Source organism: Pteropus alecto, unplaced genomic scaffold (assembly GCF_000325575.1).
Source record: "Pteropus alecto unplaced genomic scaffold, ASM32557v1 scaffold113, whole genome shotgun sequence".
NCBI classification, from domain to species: domain Eukaryota; kingdom Metazoa; phylum Chordata; class Mammalia; order Chiroptera; family Pteropodidae; genus Pteropus; species Pteropus alecto.
The window spans coordinates 5,486,926-5,510,016 of NW_006433949.1; the positions used below are offsets into that span (position 1 = coordinate 5,486,926).

Genomic DNA, 23,091 nt, shown 5'->3' on the forward strand with positions numbered 1-23,091 from the left:
AAGGCAGCCAAATCTGGAATGGAAACATAGCAGTTATTCTTAATTAGCCATGTCCTATAGATTTCCTCTCCCTCGTGAAAAAAAAAAACAAAACAAAAAACTTGAAAAATGTGTGATTCAAACTTCTTAAAACTGTTTAATTGGGCACATTAAGAAAACACCTGGATGAAAAATTTAACGAGACAATGGAGAAGACAGTCTATTCTTGTGAAGGAAAGAAAAAAAAAAGCCACATGGTAAATAATGACAGAGGGTCTGGGTTTTAGAGGCTTAGTTTTCTTGTTGCTACGCTGGTAGTAGGCAATGGAAAATTGATTTCAGGCAGATTCCAAACACATTTTCTTGCACTTATTTGTGAGTTTGGTTCCCGAGGCTGACCATGTCAGACATAATGCGGACCAGAGAAGTTGGGATGGGAGACGTCAGGGCTCTCTGTGACTCGCTGCAATGACGACTACGTCCGCCTCCAAGCTCCGCGGCCTACCCGGACTTTCTAGAGCCCAGTCTCACTGCTCTGGAACCCCTCGCCTGGCTCACTCTGCTCTGCAAATCACAGATCTCACTTCTGGACTCTCCCTCTCTCTACGTCCTGCCATTGGCTGTGATGTGCCTCATGAAGCTGTCATGAAACAGGATGAGACACACACAACAGGAAGTGCCACCTCCAAGGGAAGGGGACTTTGGGGAAGGCTCACACTGCATTCTGTGATGTAGGTAGCAAGGTCCTGCTCCAGGAGGGATCTCTGAGTCTCAGAGGCCTTCAGCTCCACCTCCTTCTGACTAAGCACAGCCTCCACCTCTGACACTCTCCGATGTAACCGGGTCATTTCCTGTTCCATCTGAAATAAACACATCGACAGGTTAAAAAGGCCCATGGAGGTTCATTGGGAGCAATCAAATCTCAAGCACCCTCCGAAACCACCTGGTGGTCCGGGCTAGTGCTATTTCGCCAAAGGTTAGGATGGAAATACCATTGTTTCTTCGCCAGGGAGCACACAGATCTTCGTAAGGATTGTCACCAATGCTAGGTCACTCCTCTCATTCAAGTCTCGATTCACACTTGATCACTTCTCTAACCCAGTGAGCAAGGAAGCCACAATCATCTTTTTTCACCTGTTTGCTTTTTTGGTTGGGTTGGGTTTTTGCAGACGTCACTTTAATTTATCCCAAATCCATCTTGATCCCCCCCATCTCCTTGCAAAGATCTAGAGGACAAATCCAGGACAGGGCAAGGAGATACGTATTCGTCTGCACTCTTAAGAGTCCCAGGCAAGCAGTGATTTTTACGAGCTCCCAGAAAGCTGCCCCCAGGCAGGAACAGTGAGTGTTAAGAGACGTTGAGCATAACCAACACCGTGGCCACAGTTACATAAGCAGGAGTTTTTAAAGACTAGGAAGAGAGACTTCGCATCACTCAAAGCAGATGGGCTGCATCTCGGCCACAGGTGAGGACCCACGCCACCTGCCGGAAGAAGCAGACATCTGGCTGGGCCATGCTGAGGAACCGGCCGATTTAAATCCAGGGCCTCCTCTGGTTAAGATTTAAAGGATTTACAGCAACGTCAAGGCCCGCATTCATCTCTCTCTGAGCTGCCAGAGGCGTGACTTCGGCGAGGGAGGGAGCAGGTGGCTCAGTGCCAGCAGCGGCCACAGGCGGCTCCCTTGGCATATATTGACGGGAGGATCCTGGAGCAAGGAGAGAGGCCGGCTGTGGAAATAAATACCTTGTGACACTTGTCCTGGGAGTCTTGCAGCTCTTTGCTTTTGATGAGAAGTTTCTTTTCCATGGAGCTAGTCTTGGCAGGGGAGTCCAGGCCCGACACAACAGACCTAGATAGAAGAAAACCAATGTCAAGGTGGCAAGTAGGTGGGCTTGGAAAGATGCACTCAAAAACTCTGTCACAGACAAGGGACCTTCCGGAGTTCTGCGGCTGTTAGCAGAGTGTCTAATGGCCTCAAGGCCATGAGGCAGGGAGGTGAAAGGAAGCAAGAACTCTGGAAGCAGGTGAACCTGGATGTAAAGTCAGTCACTACCGACCTGCGGCAACAATTCAGGCTCTCCGAGCCTCGGGTTCCATGTATATGAGGTGGAATGATCACAAAAGGACCCACCAAAGAAGCATGAAACGCAGCATCCCGCTAAGGGCTTCAGTCACTTACTCAGTAGGTATGTACTATGCACCTACTGTGTTCCAGAACCCACTCCAGGCACTGGCATAGCAGTAAACAAGATGTCAAGGTCCCTGCCCTCCTGGAATTGACATTCCACAGAGGGCAGGAAGAATGCATCAGGCAGACACACAAACGAAAAGGTTACAGACGATGATAATTTTTGTCAAAGAAGGAAACAGAGTGATGTGATATGATAGAGGAAGTGGGTAGAGGGTCCGCTTTAAGCAAGGGTAATCAGAGAGGGCTTCCCTGAGAGAGTATACATTTGAGCTGGGTCCTGAAGGATAATAAGGTGCTGACCATCTAACGCTCTGGAAGGGAACAAGCTCTAGGGAGGAGAAATAACAGATGCCACAGTCCTGAAGCAGGACAGCTAACCCAGCAAGTACCCAATAAATATCGTTAGTTACTATACTGATCAAATTATTGTTTATTCTATCCCCAAGCTAGCCAGTTGATTGTTTCATTTTATAAAAACTGGTAAGGCTTATTATGGTAGGCCAAATAATGCCCCTGCCCCAAGATGTTCATATCCTGACCTGGCAAGAGACTTTGTAGATGTGATTAAGTGAATGATTCTGCAATGGGGCCATTATCCTGGATTAATCTGGGTGGGTCCAATGTGATCACAAGGGTCCTTGTAAAATGGAGGCAGAAGAGGGAAGTAGATGCGACAACAGGATTAGGATTGGAGTCAGAGAGATTTGAAGACGTTATACTGCTGGCTTTGAATATAGAGGAAGGGGCCACAAGCCAAGAAATTTGGGCAGCAACTAGAAGCTGGAAAAGGCAAGGGAACCGATTCTCACAGAGGCTCCAGAGGGTGCTGCAGCCTTGTCTACACCTTGATTTCACCCCAGTTAACCCAGGTCAGACTTCTGCCTCCAGAACTCTAAGATAATAAATTTGTGTTGTTTTAAGCCACTAAATTTGTGCCACCTTGTTACAGCAGCCATAGAAAACTCATACACTTCTTAAGCACTGACAACAGGCCTGGTTCTGTTCTAACGCTAGACATGTTTTAACTCTTCATTTCCCACAGCAACTCCAGGAGGCAGATACAATTTATTATCCCCATTTTATAGATGAGGAAATGGAAGCCCAGAGAGGTTAAGTAACCTGCCAGTTACTAAGTGGTTTCTGTTGGTCTCAAAAGAAAGCTGGGGTAGCAACACAGACTCGATGCCCCTGATATAACAACCTTCAGGAAAACATCAACAGACAGTGCAGCATGACCTCGTAAGAGCAGGCTAGAAGGATGCTCTCTCCACAGCGAGGACATACTTCCTCGCACATGCGTGTGTAACTCACACACTCTGCTTCATCTCTAGAAGCGGTTAATTATGGGTGGAGATGACAGTTCTCATCCAGGACAGCTTCCCTCAGGGGTTGGCTCCCTGGCACAAACACTAGGGTTAGTGAAGGACGGGGCTGGAGCGAAAGCAGGCAAAGCTTCCTACTCAGGGAAGGTCATGTGGCAGAGCCCACCACGGCCCAACAGCCCCATCTTTGTTGCCTTGGTAACAGGGTTGCAGGAGCTGGTTGTCGATGAGCCTTCACTTCCTACCAGCAGGTGAAAGTCCTGCTTTCTGCTGCCCCAAACCCCTTCCTTGCCTAAAAGAGGTCAGTTCTCCGCAGCAACTTGAAACACCTCTCTCCCCGCAGCTTCCAGCCCAGTGACAAGGACCGGCGTGATAGTGCTGGTTCGCTGAACCCCAGTGACACCTCCCTACATACACACACTACAGGGCAACCGAGTGGTTTGATACCCAGAGTCAGGCTGCTCTGTTCAAATTCTGACTCCCCAGCTGCATGATCTCTCTGAGCTTTGGTTTCCTCATCTGTGAAACGGAGATAATTCTCAACCTGTCCAAAGAATTCTTGCAAGGATTAAATGAGGTACACAGTGTAAAGCCCCTTAGCACAGTGCCTTGCATGTCATGAAGGTTCAGTAGATGCCAACCACTACTTAATCACTGTCATTTTTATCACGACCCATGCGACATCATAAATAGCACATGCCTGACAGGCCTAAAACGGCTGCTTGAAATAGTCAAACTCAGGGGGCTAAATTTCCTCTGTAACATTATTCATATTAAAACAAATGTCGATTATTCATAGAAATGGGCAACAGGGACTGAAATCCAGAAACGCATCCTTTTTTAAAATCTAGCTTTCAGACAAAATTTTTAACCAATTTCTACATCTCTCTCACTAGCCTGTTTTCTACCTAAAATGTGTGCGGGCGCGCGCACACACACACACACACACTTTTTTTTTTCCTTTTTAATCTGAGATCAACTGGGTTGTTTGGCATGGCCTATGCTATTGCCTTTATTCCTGACTTCGCTCTGCGGGGTGAGCTAGAGAAAAAAAACCAAACCAAGCAAGGAGGGAAGGATGATCCACAGGTGGGCTCCCTGGTCCTTCCACAATCAAGAGTCATCAACATGTCACTAAGTCACACGCACTGACATGACTCACAGATAACAACACGGGCCACACAGCTCGTTGTGCCCAAGAACAAAACTGGCACCCTTAAGAGCAATTACATGGGTGCGTGATGATGGGGTGGGAAGTGGCTCCCAAAACTTGATGACACATGGAGAGCCGACTCCAGTGGTATTTAATGTTTAAAGTGTGCTGCTGTGGGTACAAAGCTGATCTGCTTATTCATACATACACAAAAAAAGTTTCTAGGTCACTCATTAATGGGGCCCAGAATTGAGATGTGCGGCCCCACCCACAGCCACAAGTAGGAGACAATGCCACAGCCCAATGCCACAGCCCCAACTCGTCACCCAAGGTCCAACTTCCTTACTCTGCTAATTCGATGCTTCACAAATGTTCATTGTTTAGAAGGTCTAAGTATAGCAATTAAGAGCTCTTCAGAATAAAGGTGCTAAGGAAATTTTTTTTTTTTTTAAAGAAATAAAAATCAATTTAAAAATGCTACAGTAAGAATTCTGTGATTAAACCCGGCTTGTAGCAACAATCTTATAAACAATAATGGGATAGGAGCACGAAAGACTGAATGACAGAGCAGGGAAAGGTCACGGCAGCTTTCTGGAACTTCCCCTGCGTAATCACCTGGCGAGCTTTTCAAAAAATACTGATGTCCGGACCATGAAAATAACACTGCATATGAAACTATCATGATGGATACATGTTATTATATAAATGTCCAAACCCACAGAATGTATACCACCAAGAGCGAACCCCAATGCAAACTATGGACTCTGGGTGAAAATGATGTGTAGTCACTGTAGGTTCATTGATTGTAACAAATGTCCCACTCTGGTGGGGGATGTTGACAGTAGGGGTGGGGGGGCGCGGTTGTGAGAGATCTCTATACCTTCCTCTCAATTTTGCTATGAACCTAAAATTGCTCTAAAAAAAAAATAATAATTAAATCTTAAAAAAAAAAAAAGAAAGAAAAAGAAAAAAGATGTCCAGGGCCCAACCAAACCAGTTAAATCAGAAACAGACAGCCTGGGAGTGGGGCCTGAACAGCACCGTTGTTATTAAGCTTCCAGATGATTCTAATGTACAGACAGGCCTGAGAACCATGGTGCCCATCAGAAGAAAATGCCTGTGATTTAGGGTCTAGGCATTTAAAACTCCTAGTATGACTGTTGCCAGCATTTGATACTAGGTGGCATTTTGGCCACACCATTTGGTACTGGTGCCTTCTGGTCACTCTTTGAGTGGGAACACAATTTTGAAGTCAATGTAGTGGTCTATTAAATTCATGACAATGTACACATTTCAGACAATGGTTAAAGACTATTCCTACCCCACAATTTTAATAAGTCAATTAAAATAAACCATTTCCATGAATTTCTATAAAAGAAATATACTGGAGACAGCGCGGCTCAACTTAACATATTTGTATTCTATTTCTTTCCAGACATTTTGGCCAATTAAATAGCTAAAGCCAATGAGAAGCTCTCAGTATGTATTTCTTGAACGAACAGATCCTCTCCCCCAATAGATATTCTGAAATTATAAGATATTATCATAACTTATTTCAATAGCCATCCTTCTGACTTTCAAAGCAACAGCAAATTACTGCTGACATTTGCATTATTCTAGAACTGACCATAATGTAAATCATAGCTTGGCAGGTGTGATCCAAAGCTGGCCTCAGAGCCACCAGACTCTTACCAAAAAGGACCCTGTCCTCTTCAAGTAGCAACTCTGCTGGTCTAAAGTCACCCTGAAATGCACCATTTCATCAAGAGTGGTAATATTTAAAGAGCTGATGCTAATGTTGCTTTAACGAAAGTTTGCAAAAAATCCTGTAACTGGTTTGAACGCTAAAGTTATGGGTGATGGGCGTGGTACAGTAAAGAAACTATCTGATCACGAAGTTCTGTCAACCCCTGGAACGGGATAGGGTCTACCTGCCGACTAAAGTCTTCCAAGAATTTCCCTTTGTTTTCAAAATTCTTAAACTTCAACAAGTATTTTTTAGCCACCTTCTATAAGTGAATGTGTATGTGAGATAAACAGATGATAGACAGACAGAAAAAATATACAAATGCACATACATGAACAGAAAAGCCCTGTAACCTCATGAGAGCTACCTGTAAACCAGTGGTTCTCAACCAGGGAAAATTTTGTCACCTAAGGGACATTTAGCAATGTCTGGAGACTTTTTTTATTTTCATGCCTAGGAGTGGGAGTGCTATCGACATCTAGTGGGTTGAGACCAGAGATGTTGGTCAACATCCTGCAATCCACAGAACAACCTCCCACAAAAATGATCCAGGCCAAAATGTCAACTGTGCTAAGCTGAGAGACCCTGAGGTGGTGGCTATACAGTTAAGGAAGCCACAGTTCCTGTCCTCAAGGAAGTAGCAATGCAGGAGAATTAATGCTGCTACCTTTGTCGTCAATAATAATGCACATTTATTGAGCACTTACTATGTGCCAGACACTATGCTTGGTGCTCTGTGGGTTACCTCACTGAATCTTCCCAACAATCCTACGAGGTGGGTATTATTATCCCATGGGTCTGATGCTCAGGAATAGCTTACCCTACGACACCTCTATTTTCCGACATTATGATGATTTGGGTGCCAGTGCGGGGCAGCAGAGCTGGGGGTTCAGAGTTGGACTCTGCAACCTAACAGTTGTGGGTTCAAAGCCCAACTTTGCTACTTCTTGATTGGATGGCCTTGGACAAATCCAAGAAAAGAAACCCATGAAAAGTACTCGAGAAGCTCAGAGGAGTGAAGTCACAAAGGAAAGGAAAATGGATCACTTGAAGGAAGGTAAATTCTATCCATGACTGGCTGTATGCAATGCAGGGACTGAACCTGGGAGAGCCTAGGTACCAAAGAACGGCCGTAGGCCAGGTCAGTCCACAGCCACCCCCAGAAACAGCTCAACCCACACACACAAAAAACAACTCTTTCTCCATTGCTTGGTGGCTCAGGGGTGGTAATTAAGTAGGAAACTGTACAGATTTTAGAGGCCCAGGCTGGTTCATGCTCCAGGCTCGATGAGATGCAGTACAATGAGGATGCTAATAAAAGAACATGCAGCCTGCCCACACATTGCTTGCCTACTCGTCCTGGCCACATCTCTGATACACAGCCAGTTATCCCCATGGAGAGAAAAGGCACTTCTGAGCAGCGGGTGCATGCAGCCACCCACCCACACACAGCAGTGCTGTCTCTTCAAGCACGAAGCCAAGTTTGGGTTTTCCTTTTTTTTCCAGCTTCTATTTTCTAGAAAAATTTACTCTGAAATCAACATCTCTTTCTGATATACACATCTGGTTTATAATTATAGGGGCCTAAAGACTATTAACAGAGGTAATGGTATATGACACAGAGGGAAGGTTGGGCTTGGTTGTTACCACTATAGCAGAAAGAATGGTTTTGATTTTTTTAACGTTAGATGTGACCTAAAAATTGCTTTACGTGTAACTTCACCCTTTAAGTAAAAATAATAAAATGCCATTTTCCCTATGTCTATAAATAATCCACCTAACTCCAAAGACAGCCTTATAAAGTTATTAACAGAATATTTCATATCGAGTATACAATCTGTACTTCCACCCTAAAAGCAAGTAAATGTGTCGAGTGCTCTCTAATCTCTACTGTAATCCTTAAGATCACACGTAAGCATGAAGCCATCCATTTATTCCCTTAGGAAGAAGACCCCCAAGACTGTAGAAGATGCCACCAATTCATGGATCACACACATTGAAAAATCACAGATATTCCTGAGATAACCAAAAATGGATTACTTGAGGCTAAAATGAGGGAATCAAAATTAGCTTAGCTGAAGGCCCTACCTTAATTGTGGCCAACGGCACTAAAAATACATCCAACTGCAAGATGTAACATGGTGCGAAAAATAAAAACCTCATCAGCACTCTGTTCCAAAAATATACTGGCTTTTAAGATGAAGCTTTCTGAAATTTATGAACTTTATAAACCCATTTAAAAATATACAGTGGTGTCCATCACGAACCCTTGAAAATATCAAAAATACTGCTCTCCTAAAGAGTGTAGCTAGCTTTGGGGCACCCCCTCCGATAGCTGCCCCCCAACACACACTACATACTCACATATACATACACACTGACACACTGACACACACACACACACACACACAAAACCAGCAGTAGACTCCAGCTATGTTAGAGCCATCTGCTTTGGAATGATTAATATGTAATTCAAGAATAATTTATTAAAAATCATGTTAATAAAAGCATAGCCTCCCACCAGATCTCTAATACCAGCACCACCTCTAAGCCAATGCCTAGCTTTGCAGGTTAATTTCATTGACATACCTCCATTTCTTGCCTGGATGGCTGCAGTAATCTAACTTACTTCCCCTAATCTAACTTTTGTCACCCTACTATCCACAACACAACACCAGAGGGATCCTTTGTAAAATGAGAACCAGATATTCCATGTCCCTACTCAAAATCCTGCAAAGGCTTCCTGCTCACTGCAACTACGGATGCTCCTTGAATTACAACAGGGTTACATCCCCGATAAACCTATCGTAAGTTGAAAATACCATAAGTCAAAAATGCATTCCATACTCCTAACCTCCTGAACATCATAGCTTAGCCTAGCCTACCTTAAACATGCTCAGAAAAAAATATCCAAAAAATCGCTAGTAACACAGCACAGCGTAGAGAATTGGTTGTTTACTCTCCTGATCAGCGATCACATGGCTGAGAGCTTCAGTTCGCTGCTGCTGTCCAGATTTGCACGAGAGTACCAGACTGCATATCGCCAGCCAGGGAAAAGGTAAAACTTCAAATTCGAAGTATAACTTCTACTAAATGCATATCACTTTCGCACCGCTGTAAAGCCTGAAAATCTTAAGTCAAACCATCGTAAGTCAGGGACCCTCTGTACAGCAAAAACCTAACCTAAAGTCCCTGCCTATCACAACTCAGATCATGTCTCTCATGCGTCCTGAAAGTCCAGTCGCCCAACGTGCTTCCGGTCACTGGACACCCACAGGATAGTCCTGGCCTCTAGGACTAAAGTGGTCATTCCAAGTCACTCCCCATTTAAGCTCTGATTTCTGCAGAACCCTTACGGCCATCTGAAAATTTCTTATTTATGAGCTTATTCATCCTCTGTCTCCCTCCAACAGAACGCTAGCTTCTATAGGGCAGGAACATTACCTGTCATGTTCATAGTGATACCACAAGGCCTACAGCAACATATTCATTGGGCAAATGAATGAATGAATGAATGAATGAACTTCTGTGCCCCAGGCAGCCTCGGTTTAAAGGTCACAATGGGAGAGGGATCCAGAATAAGCTGTGCGCTGAATTGACACTAGCATGAGAAATCTTTCTGGCCCTTGCCTGGGAGATGCCCGGCATTAGTTCTGGGACAGCAATGCCATATAACACACACTCTTCCATCCAGAAGATACACAAGGGCTTAAGGGTGAGTGAGGGTGTGTGATATCCACACTGGGCACGGTGCACTCCCTCCTTCCCCAGCACCGGGTTCCAGACTCCACGAAAACTGGAGCCTACCAGAAGCCTTGAGAGTGTTTCCTGAAAGGTGCACATTTAATCGATATGTCACAGACTCCATTCATAGTAAAAAATTGGATGGAGGTATTAGGACATCTGTCAGGCACCCCACATGGAGCCTGATTCTCTCAATAGGCAGAAACCAGCAAGATATCTTTATCAAATGGAAGCAGGAAAGAAAAGAGAGTCAAAAGCACCCTTAGGTCCATCCTCACCCCTAGATAACAATAATGAATATGAAATATTCACTCTGCTCCAGGCACTTACACTGAGGGCTCTACATGTCCCCACAACAAAACTAGCAGACGGGCATTATTATAATCCCTATTTATACATAAGAGAATTGTGGCTGGGAGACGTTAAATGCCTTGTTCACACAGCTAGTGAGGGGTGGAGCTGAGATTTGAGCCCATGTCTGTCTATTCCAAAGCCTGGACTTTAAACGAATATGCTATAGTTCATCACGAAAAATAAAGAATGCTTATATCAGCTCTCAAGTTAAATGTTGGGGAAAAGTTGGCCATTCTCTGCCATGTGCAGAGTATGTGAACTTAAGAAGTAACCTGAACTTCTGAGCATCAGTTTCCTTATCTATAAAACAATGGCTTGTTGCAGCAATTAAATGAGAATGCTTGTCAAACACTTAGAATAGAGACTGGTACAGAGTGAATGCCAGGAGTGTCAGCTTTTCCACCTTTATTATTAGGTTACTCCGTGGATCTTGCATAATCTAGCAAGCACCGTGGTCCTGGAGGCAGCCAGCTATGGGTCTAAATCTTAGATCTCTTACTACCCACAAAACCTCAGAAAAATAACTTGACATTGCTGAGCCTCAGTGCTCTCGTCTATAAAACGAGGATAACACCAGCTGCCTCACAGAGTTATAGTGAGATTGTGAGGACTTAATGAGACAGTACGTATAAGGCACTCAGCCTAGTTCTGGGAACACAGGAAGTACACAGGAAGACAACGGCTCTCATTAGCAGTTGTATAAACTGTGTAGAAGGAAACGGTATAATCCCTGGCTACTTTAGTCTCATTCAATTTGAGAAATGTTCATTGAAGATCTTCCAGGGGAAAGAAACAAGGTAGAAAACACAGTCCCTGTCCTCGGTGAATGCTGAGCAGCTTGGCCATGCACAGGGGACAAGAAAGAGATACGACTGAAAGGCAGACAGGGGCCTTGGCATACCAGGCTTGAATACCAAGTTCAGGAGTGGCCATTAATTCTGTGCACACTGTGATGCTACTAAAGCTCCGAGCAGTAGAATGACATCATCCAACCTGCACTTTGGAAGAATTCCACCTTCTGTGGAGAATGGATTAGAGCCAGGAATACTGGAGACAGAGAAATCAGTTAGGAGGCTACTGCACCGGTCCAAGCAAAAGTCAATAAGGATTGGCGGTGAGAAAAGAAACATGGGCATAGATGCAAGTGTCCCCCTAGAGGCACAACTTAGAGGACTTGGCAACTGATAGGATGGTGGGGGAGGTGGAAAAGAGTTTAAGATGACTCAGTTTTCTTGCCTAGAAGGGTAGAGAAAGTGGTAGTTTCTTAAATGAAATGAGGAAGCCAAAAGCAAGCACCTAGTGGCTTACTGAGTGAGCAAGCAAGTCTGTCTATTGGGAGGGAAGACTGGACAGAGATGATGAGAAACCAGGAGAATACCCTGGCGACGATGACCACAGGGCACGCTGGGAGGAAGCCATGGGGAAGCGAGAGTTAAAGTCAAGGAACTGAATGAAATCACCAAGAACAGGATAAAAGGGGAAACGAGGAGGGAGCTTTAGGGAACCGTGTGGATATTTCAAGGGCCTGGGACAGAAGAGAACAGCCACAAAAGAGTGAGAATGGCAGTCGAGAGGGTTAGGGGGAAAACCAAGTTCCCGGATGAAAGCAGAAAGTTTCAAGACGAATGTGGCAATTCTTGGTGGAAGTCACTGGGTCTGGAGACTGAGTGGAATCACGGGCTTCCGAGACAGGAGTTTCTGTAGAGCTGTGGAGATTGAGAAGGGGGCACTGCGTGTAGGCGATTCCTTCTGGAATTTTGTCAGAGAAAGGAAGGTGAGTGAGGTCAGGAGACGAAAGATAAGTAAAACAGAGAGAATGGAGAGAAATTCGCTTAGGCAAGGAGCTGCCAAACTGGCACACAGCTTGGGAACATATAGCACCATTTAGTCAATTACTGTCTTCTTAGGGGAGCCGAGGCAACCATGCAAATTAGCATGTGTAGGCCAGCGAACAATGCACTTGACAGATCTTCTGAAGCCTAATCTTCGGGACTGGACTAGGATGGTTTGGATTAGATTTCCTCAAGGTATCTTTAAAACAAATGAGAAGGCGGCAGAATGGTCCTGCCAGGCCTGCAAGGCAAGCACGCACAGTCTAAATAGAGAACAGAATAAGACAAGTAGAACAAGATGTGCTCAACTAAGAGAAAGAAGAAATCGAATGATCAAGAGGAGAGGACCCAGCACAACAAATGGAGGGGAATGTTAGGCATCTGGTCCAGATAATGGCAGAATGGAAACAACAGAGGGCACCTGAGGGCAGTAATCACAGGCAGGAGCTCATTACGGGTCTCTAACCCGTTTGGGAAGTACAGGGGAGGCACAGCTTGGTGGACCAAAGCAGGTTCTGTTATTGTTGCTATTTTTTAAAAAATCAAAACAGATGAGGCTGTTTGCAATAGAGATCTCACGATAGTATACACAATGACAAACAGCCCTGAGCTGAATGTGGAAAGGAAAACAATTTTTAAGTGAAGATTCCCCCTACCCTCCCAAGTATTTCAGTAAAAAGGAAGGAGGACTAACTGGAGAGTTCAGGCTATCTTCCACGAGAAGAAGCCATGCCAGGAGAGATGACAGGTGGCAGCTGGAAGTACAAAACGTAGGTTTGAAGAGACACAGATCACAGAGTCATCAACAAATGGAGAGGTGCAGCCAGAAAAATGATATGAATCGATTCATCAAATGCTTATTGAACAATTTGTATGTGATCAATCTGAACATATGGTGGAGAGCAAAGTCGATGCAAAGTTCCCTGTCCTCACCAAACTTAAACCCTAGCAAATAAGAACTCTCAGCTTGGGTTGGAGGAAGTAGGAGAGAGTATAATAATAATATGAGTGTGTTTATGTACGTACACGTACACACACACACACACACCCAGGTCAGAGTCTCTAAATAAAAGAGGAAATAATCAGAATAATCTAAGAGCTACACATTCCATCTACGCAATAAATTCGCAGAGGTTGGAAACAAAATCATTTAGCATTTAATAGACCACGTGTCGGTTCTCATCCTGCCCTGCCCCCACCCCATTGCTCATCACTCCCCAACACTGGACCTCCACTTCAGACAAGCATGTCAACCTGGGAACCTCATGCAGATTTCCGAATTCCTCCTGTCTATGGCACTTATATTTGGCAGCAAAGCACAGTGGCCAAGAGACTCTAGTCATGCAGCCTGGGTTCAAGTCCCAGCTGAACTACTCCCTCTGAGCACATGACCTTGGGCAAGCTGTTTAATCTTTGCACCTCAGGTTCCTACAGGTAAAATGCGAATGATGACGGTACCTTCCTTATGGGCTGCTGTGCAGTTTAAACGCATTAATCTGGGTAAAGTGCTCGGAACAGAGCTGACACAGAGCTGGTACCTCTCTCTGTAAGGATGAGCTGTTGTTATCACTCTGCCCACCTGAAATTCTCTCTACATCCCTCTCTGCTCATCCAAATCACTATCTTTTAAAACGCCAAGCCAAATATGTTACCTTCCATTAGTATGCTTACAAGCTCAGTTCCAACACACATAAATAATGAGGGTGCACCATGTCCAGAGCTCCAGGAAACGTAGGATAAATAAGACCAAGCTCAATCCTTGTGATCACAGTTGACTAGGGAAAATGAACAGACATTCCAACGAAGATCATCACTGTAATTTCGCAAGAATTGTAAACAGGCATTACCCATCAAGGGTCCCTGCTCTGGATTTTGCCTTTCTCTACTGATTCTCCTAAAACAGTTAGATATCCAATTTGTACCATGATATTCTGCAGCAAAGGTGTTTGCTTAGTGTTCCGAGTTGTTTCACACATATATGCTCTGACCTGTTCAATCTGATGGAAAGGATCCCATTCTGGGAATGGATCATATAATTCTACCCCCCAATCCACTCCGTCCCAACAACTGCCTTCCAACTACAGATATACTGGCAACCACGTGTTAATTTGTGGTCGGTCAGGATGTTTAAGCTTCTCTAGCAGAAAATTCCCAGGGCATGAGAAGCTGGGTTTCTGGTCTGGCATGGCTTTGGACTACTTAATTATTGCTGAGTTCTTTCCATACCTACTTGGCATAAATAGGACTCTATGCATAGATAGAATAGTAATAATGAAAATAATAAAAGTGAATGTTTGAGACTTCTCTATGTGCCAGGTATTAGACCAAGTGCTTTATATAGTTCTTATAATCCTCCCAACAGCCTTAAGGGGAAGCGTGATTGTCACTCCACTTTGGAGCCGAGGAAATTGACATGCAGAGGCCCCAGCAGAGCAAGGAAGAAGCACTAAAAACTGGTTCTCTGAAAATCCAGGAGGGCAATGATGGCAACCATGTTTCACGTCCCCCCTCCAACCACCACCACCATCAACCATCACCACATTTGGATGGCTGGCTCCAAAACAAAATTTTCAAATCCACCCAAAAGGAAAGGAAAAAGCCCTAGGCCGGAAAGAACAGCAAGCTCCCTTCCTAAAAATGGCCTATTCAGACACTGGCATCCTGCAGATTCCAGTCTCACTGAGGTCCCACTGCTTCTCTAAGATTTCCAACTTCTCCAAAAGCATAAAACCAGCATGTGTAAAACACACAATACAAAAGCAACTGACTTTTTCCTTCTAGAGTTTATACTGAAGGTTTGCAGAAATAGAAACCGACTGTTTCAGCAAGAGCTTAAACAAAGCAGATCTAGTAGGAAGGAGAAGGGACCTTAAGAAATAAACTCCATGAGGACGGTGGAGGGAAGAGAGCTGGGATCCATTTTATTTTTAAATCTTTAACACACTGATTTCTGTTACTACCCTACTATTCTGAAATTCAAGCAAACAGAGGCTCACAGGAACACCCAGGCATTCAGAGCTTGGGGATTTGGTTTGGGTGGATCATTGGTTAAAAGAAAAAGAAGCAACAGACACTCACCTACTCTCCAGCACCAATTTCACCATAATCCCACCCAGAACCCAGGCAACCAAAACTAGTTCTGTAGAATCTCTCCTACTCCCTCCAACCCAAGCTGCAAGGAACTCCTACTAAAACTCACATGTAAAATGCTGAGACCAAGATTCTTCTTAAACCTTAAAATAAGGATGCACTCAGTAGCTGGCTTAGAAATAGTCTGGGGTCCCACAAAAGGATCCTAAAAAGTGACAAATGATCACGGTTAAGATAATTCTCACTGCCAGAGTCTCCCTGAAAATTTCTCTGAACGTTTCATTCAATTCAGTGGTAACAGACCTGAGGTCAATTTACCCAACGCAGTAGAGCAGCATCTGCAATTTCCTCAGTGGTGTGAAGAGTGAGTAACAGTACAGGTAATCAGTGTGCGTAAACAAAAACCTGTGATACTGAAAACAGGGAGGGGAGGAGAAATTCAGGAAGAAACACCAGGTCCCTGGTGGCAAATTGTATCCCCAGGAAATGCCTCCCCCCCCACCTCCAAATAAATTTTGTAGCTCTAGGTCAACAAAACTGCAGGGGCTTCTGAGTAATTTCATTACTCCATCGCTTCCATTGGATTTCTAAATAACGATTATCCAATAGACTCAGGATCACCTACATCCAAAAGGGGGAGTGAATTTCCAGAGTTAAGCCGTAGGTTTCACCCACAGGGTTGCCTCTGGCAGAAGAGCCAAACCCGATGACAAGATCACATGAGAAGACATAAGATGAAGGAAAATCTTTGATTCTAATCCTGAATTGCCATGGAAAAGGCATTAAATTTCCCCCAAAGACAGGTACTACAGTTCCGTGCTCCAGATAAGAAATGCTCTGTTTTGTTTGCATGGACTTTTTTTTTATTTTATGAGCATCTTACTAACCATTCTGTTGGGGAGTGAACAGAAGCTCATTTTATGCTGCAGAGCTATATTTTGAACTATCAAAGGTGAAATAGCATATCTCTGAACACAGCGAGCAATATAAACACAACCTGGGAAAAAGGAACATGAGTAAATTAAATCAACAGATACTTATCGAGTGCCTGGGCCTTAACAATGAGATGCCCTGCCAGAGAGCTCCCTTAACTGGGCTTGAGGTGAGAAGCAGGAAGATGCAATTACAGTCTTCCTGAAAAATAAGTAATTAATCACACACTGCTTTAGATTAATTGCCATGTCTAAGATCCCCCCGCATCATTCTGCTTTTGCCCCTGTAGTCTAATTCCCCTGAGCCCTGTTTTTTTCATTTCACTGATTAGCACCCCAAGCAAGCTTTCCTTCTGACCTGGCCAGCTCACTACTAAACAGAACTAGAACTCTCCACACACCTCCTTCCAGTCTGATTTGTGACCTTCAGAGTGTTGCGTGTGTCAAGGTTAAGCTGCCCACTAACCCACGCATCCTTTAATATCAGGCCTCCACTTCTGTCCTGCCTTTAGCTCCGATGCCGGAGCAAACCCTCGCAGCCTTGCTGGGCCATTTCAAATCCATCTGACAGCACATTCAACAGCTAGGTAGCTTTCTACCTCTCCTCCCGTCATCCAGATTGCTTTGGGGTTGCAGAGCAAATTGGTCAGAAAGGCACAGCCAACACTACCAAAATCCAACCTCGAATTTTAAACCCAGCCTCCAGGCAGGAAGGAAAGAAGGACCACCTCAGCGTTTTTCAAATTCTCTCTCAAATTCAATCACAGCCCTCACCCCTATTTCGTGTCAACTGCCCAATTCCCCCACAATAGTCTGAAATCTTTTTAGGAATATTACTGCCAAAATAGCACCCCGGGGGAGACACCATCCAAGAATCGACATGACATCCCTTCAAATTGATATCCAAGCTACCAGCCCAACAAATCGGGAAGGAATGCTGCCAAGGAGAAAATCAAATTCTACTCTTCTCCTAAGTGGGCACCAACTAATTACCCAAGTGAAGGAGTCAGAGCATCAGAGGAATAACACAGCCGGTCCTAGATCTGCCCGAGGAAGTCGTGCCTCTGAACGACTTCGGATCATGAATGTCATCGGATCATGAGAACGAAGCAAGGTACTTGCTTCTACATCCACAGTGGCTACTGCATTTCAGAGAAATTCCAGGAGGCTGGAAGCATAGACCTTCCGGTCCGAAGTGCCATGTGAATGCGGTTTTCATTAGCGTTTTCAAGAATGGAGAAAGACCTATCATGTCAAGAGGTTGACAGTGATATTTACACTTCCATTTTCTAGTCTCCTGGTTTGTTTGGTTTTCCGCCTGTGAAGCCCAGTTTCTGGGAGTCAGTGACTCGGCTACATCACACTCCCTCCCGCTGGCTCCTGGTAACGGGGCTTTCTCTGGCCGCCAGCGCTCTGCCGGAGCCCTGATCTTGCAGTAGACTTTGAGCAGAGCCAAGCATCATCTCTCTGTTGGAGCTCCAGTACAGCCACTTGCAGCTCAGCTAAACCCAGCGGGAAACCTTGAGACATGGTTTTTAGAATTGTTTCAATAAAGCCAAGACAGCAACCTCTATCCACCCACCTGAGAGATAGATGAATACATAGGTGGAGAGAGAAATAGACGGGCAGCTCATCTTAACCCTGCATAATTCTCCTTCGAGCAAGGATCTGTACTGCTAGATAGCTCCCACTACTTCCTCCCCTCTAAAGAAGACTGAAAGACTGAAAAACTAACCCAAAGTACCCAGGTGACAATTGTGACGCTGTGGACAGGAAGAGATGCCTTAAACACAGTAAAATGAGAATACTAACAGTGCACCTCACCGAAGCCCAAACAGGTAAATTGTTTTCCAAATGCAGGCTGGTTAACAGATTTCCTCCACCGCACTCCCCCCACTCGACCACCACCACCAGCTTTGGGCTCTGTACACCTTGCACCAATGTAGGTCCCTTAGAAAGTCAAATTCTCACTTACTCAGATCTACCAAGAATCCCCAGTGCCTTGCTATACGAAAACCCCACAAACGGCAGTTCTTCGCCGGAGAAACCTGAGGGGTTCAGCTGGCACGGAGAGGATGAAACCCACGAATTCTTCTCTGGTTCATCAAAATTGGAGGTGTCATCATCAGACTTGAGGGTGGGAACGAAGGGGGGAGGAGCTGGTTAAAGAAAAACAAGAAGGGGGGCGGGGGAGAAAAATTCAGACCGGATTCCACACTGTTGCGGAGAAAATCTTCTTACTCCTTCAGCCTTTGAGATGGCACTGCAGCGCCTGCTTTCAATCTAGCTCACACAAGCAGCCCCAGCCTCGGCTCCTACAGCAACAAGAAATTAACCCCTTCTCTGCCAACATGGCCACCCACCCGCAGACAGACTGCCTTCTCTGCTGGGATAAACTGAAGGATAAACTCAAACAGGTCACTTCATGGAATGAAAGCACTTGGGGAACTCATGTGAGCAAGCCGCTCATGCCTGATATTTCCAGAAAGCTTCTAAAGAGCAGCGGCCAGCAGGTGCCAGCATGCCAGATGACCTAAACCTATTTATTTCCCTGTCCAGATACGTCTAAATTATTAATATTTACTGCCAGTCGTTGAAATAAGATGGAATTTCTACATTTCGTGGATTAACTGGAGCAAGAGGCAGTAGCAGGAAAAAGGATTTGGGAGGTATGTAACTCATGCTAGGATAGCACTGCAGTCTAGCTCATTCATATCCAGATGAGTATACTCGGAGCTCTTATTAACCACTTTTTTTTTTTTTTAGTTCATTATCCCTCCTCCCCAGCTCAAGCATGCCCCCTGAATCCACCGCAGTTTAATCAGCATAATGAAACACCGGCCAAATAAAGTTCTTCCCAATGATTTACAGCTCCCCTGCGTGCTGATGGTGTGAACGCACCAATGCACAACTGCGTCCTACCTCGTTAAGGCATGACTCCCAGGTAGGAGGATCTTACATCTTCTCCACTTCCTGCAGACCTACTAAACTCTCTCAGTCAGGGAGGTGGACACTCATCCATCAGTCACCAGCAGGCTGCCCATTGTGGTGGGCTCCCGGGGGCGTAGCCGGCCAGCAATGTTACCATGGCTGCAGGCTGAAGCGTCTGTGGCAGCCCAGCCCAGAGAGTTGTGAGCTGGGCATCACATCCCCCGCAGTGCAGGCTTCATGCTCCCCACTCCGTGAGTGCGTGCTCTGGCTGTAACCCCACCTGGCTGCCTGCATGGCAGGGGCCAATGCTGATTTGAGTGACAGAGCAGCATGAGTCACTGCCGGAGTTCGCTAGAGCGCCCCCTAGGACAGTTGTCACGGCCCTTCACAGTCCAGACTTCTTTTTTAACTCCTTGTTTTCTGGACAAAGCTGTGTAGCAGATCCGAGCAGCAGTCTGTTTTCTGCCTAGACTCAAAAATCTGCCTGTTTCCAAAGTTCCCCAGTGACAACCACATCTGAAGCAGCGTTCGGAAGTAAATGGAGTGGTAAAGCGATGTGGAGGCGGGGAGGAGATGAAGCCAGAACGAGGGGGTCTGGCTGCTCCGGGCAAGTACAAAAGGGCATTCTCAGAGCTTCAGGTGCATTGAGATGAGGTGGGAGAGTGAACGTATAAAATGTGCATCACTAGAAAATTATTTAACACCTCCAAGCTCTCAAGAGAATTTAAATCGTTGCTGTTAGTATTGGAATCTACTTGCTTAATACTTTAAGAATTAGCTGATGGAAAGAAAAATTACACTGAATGCTTCAGTCTACATCCCATGTGTACTTCCATCAACATAGCCTCAAATCCAATCTGATTTCTATTACCCAATACCTTTTCTTATGCAGAAAGAAAAATTCTAAAGTTAATGACATTTCATAAGGATCAAAAAGAGAAGGTTCCCATCCCAAAATAAAGAAACTCAGATAAAGACTAGGAAATGTATGAAGAGAGATTTGCAGATGATAATAATATGGAAGCACTGGAGTTAATGGCACATACTTTGGAATCTGAGTGGGTTCAAATCTCAGCTCCACCACTTACCAGCTCCATAACCCTGGAAAAGTCACTTAACTTCTCTGAGCCTCAGTTTTAATACAGAAATAACTTCCTCAAGGGGCTGTTTGAAGGTTTAAGTGAAAAAGTCTATATGAAGTGCTTAGCACAATTCTTAGCATACAATAAATACTCCATAAAGATTACCTGCTATTACTCTTATTGCTCATGTGAGATACATGGTTATGACAGGTCCTGCAATTATTAAAGTCTAGTGAGATACAGCAGAATCTGCACTGAATATTCTTCTTTCCTGTGCAAGACACAAACACTCATGTGAAAGTTTGTGTTAATCGTATTATAGCATTTAATTCCTAACAGAAGTTTAATTCCTTTTCCACAGTATACTAATCTATCTCTAGGAGACGAAAATAGAATTTCATTTCTGAGTGAAAAGTATGATTAATATAAGGGTAGGAGCCACCCTCCGTGACATAATTATGATTTTAAAATTCCATACTGTAAAATAAGATTCCTCTTTAAAACTCCATCATGCTCAAAGCTAGCCTATGTGGTCCAAATTAGAAAAAGGGCCAGATAATCTTCAATAAAAGCAAGGAGAAGTCAACATGAAATGTGCCAGCTGGTAACAGCTGAGATATTCACAGAACCGATTAAAAGCTAAGAATGTAAACCTCCAGATAGGTGTTCAGTAGAGTATAACAGGAAACTCTTAAAAGAAGGGCTTCTAAGGGCGACATCTGGGCAGGGAAGAGAACCACAACCTGAAGCCAAGAAGAAGTGGGAGAGAACTAGAAATTCTCTACCCACCGCAAAGTGAAGAGGATGCTCATCATTGGCCAGGGCCCTATAGGAAGAAAGAAATAGGGCAGCTACTAAAACTGTATTCCGGGTAGGGTGTCTGCATTTATATTAGCCTGCATGGTGTGGGAACTACAAGGCAAGAAATTAACATCAATACTGGTCCAGGATCACTGAGCCCTTAGAGTATTAGCAGACACAAGTGGAGAACAACTTGTAGGGGCACTTTCACAAGCCAGAACACACAAGATTGACACACACACACACACACACACACACACACACACACACACACACACACACTCTCTCTCTCTGTCTCTCTCACATCTCTCTCTCTCTCTCTCTCACACACACACACACACACACACGCACACTCCCTAATGCAAGTTCACAACAAAAAAAGTAAAAACCAACAGCTATACGTAACAAGGAAAAAGAGACCACCCAAAAACTACCACGAGGGAGCAGCAGCAGATACAATAAATGGGAAAATTAGCCCTCCAAAAATTACAGAGAAATAATCTAAAATGGACCATAAAATAAACTTTATTACCAAGATGAGTAGAAATTCTAATTTAAAACAAAAAAGATATTCCGAAAAAGGACCAAGCACATTTGAAAGGACATAAATAGAACTTTTAAAACTGAAAATATTGTTATTAAAGCTAAAAGTTTGCTAAATAGAAGATTAGACACAGCTGAAGAGAAAATTGGTGAACTAGGAGTCAGATCTGAAGAAATTACATAGAACCATGCTTCTCAAAGTGTAATGTGTAGACCGGCAGCAACGGCATCACCCGGGAGTTGATCAGAAATGCAGAATCCCAGGCTCTGCCTCATGCCTAGAGAATCAGACCCCCTCATCGGACTTTAACAAGATCTGCAGAAGATTCATGAGCACACTACAGTTGGAAAAGTGCTCATAAAGAATGCAACACACACAGACAAAGAGAAGGCATTAGAGGTCAAGAGACAAAGAATGAGAAGGTCCAATATACATCTAATTGGAGCACCAGAGAACTCGCTCAAAGTCTGAATGCCACATTTAAAAAGGATTATGTAAAATTTGGTCAAGTCAAAAGACCACAAAGTATATGACCACATTTATCTTGAGGGGCTAATTCTCCTTTTCTGTGCCTAACAGAAAATGTCCCTGTTTCGATCCTCATCAATGTAGTGTTTTCTGCTCTGAAAAAGGTATTAATAGGTCATTGAAATAATTAGATTTGCAACAATGTTGATGGAAGTACACACTGCACTTGACAACGTAGCACAGTGCCAGGAACATAGTAGGTGCACAATAAATATTTATTGAACAGATATATAATTAAATGACTAGAAGTGGTTCTTGCAAAGAAAGAGCACCTAGAATAACACAGGCCACAAAGAAATTACTTGATGTTTGAGTTAAATGAAGAGGCTTTAAAAGAGGAGATTGTTCTGTCTGAAAAATATGTTAATGAGTGCCTATATTAATATTTTCTGATATAGTATTATGAAATCATCATCTCCCCCACCACTTACCCACCACACTCCATAACGCCAAATAAGAAGCCATATATTAAGATCTATTTTTAATTGTCAAAAGCCACTAAGAAAAATAGAAAAAAAAACTTTCCCTATATATTTTTAAATAAATCACTCTTCCTTGAGGTCATGTCAGGTCACATTCTCCTTAGTGGTAGGGGCTAAACTAGCAAGTTATAAGAGAGATGGCAAAACAAGGCTTTCAGAAACAAAGAGGTATTTTAAGGGCTGTAGTTAATCCCTCTCCTATAAAGTCTCTTTTTTAAAATCCTGACATTCATTAGAAGCATTTGGGGGGAGGGGGGAATTATTGCTTTCAAAAATATTCAAAAAATAAAAACAAGGAAAGGAGAACCCAATAGACTCAGCCTTTGGCCCTACTTCTGTCCAACATGCTCACATGAGATCCATTTACCCAATTCCCA

The 23,091-nt window shown here is 44.1% G+C and overlaps 1 protein-coding gene across 9 annotated transcripts in view; it reads right to left on the reverse strand.

The window, feature by feature from the left end:
• CIT (citron rho-interacting serine/threonine kinase) overlaps window positions 1–23,091 on the reverse strand; it is a 145,991-nt gene that overhangs the window by 73,995 nt on the left and 48,905 nt on the right. For 8 of the 9 annotated variants that reach the window (XM_025044529.1, XM_015586835.2, XM_015586836.2 and 5 more), the window contains 3 exons: window positions 18,322–18,505; window positions 1,725–1,830; window positions 696–839 (listed from right to left, as the gene is read on the reverse strand). In XM_025044529.1, coding sequence (XP_024900297.1) covers window positions 696–839; window positions 1,725–1,830; window positions 18,322–18,505 — 434 coding nt within the window. Of the gene's footprint in view, window positions 1–695; window positions 840–1,724; window positions 1,831–15,523; window positions 15,597–18,321; window positions 18,506–23,091 lie in introns of those variants that run through there. The other variant, XM_025044531.1, reaches the window with a different exon arrangement.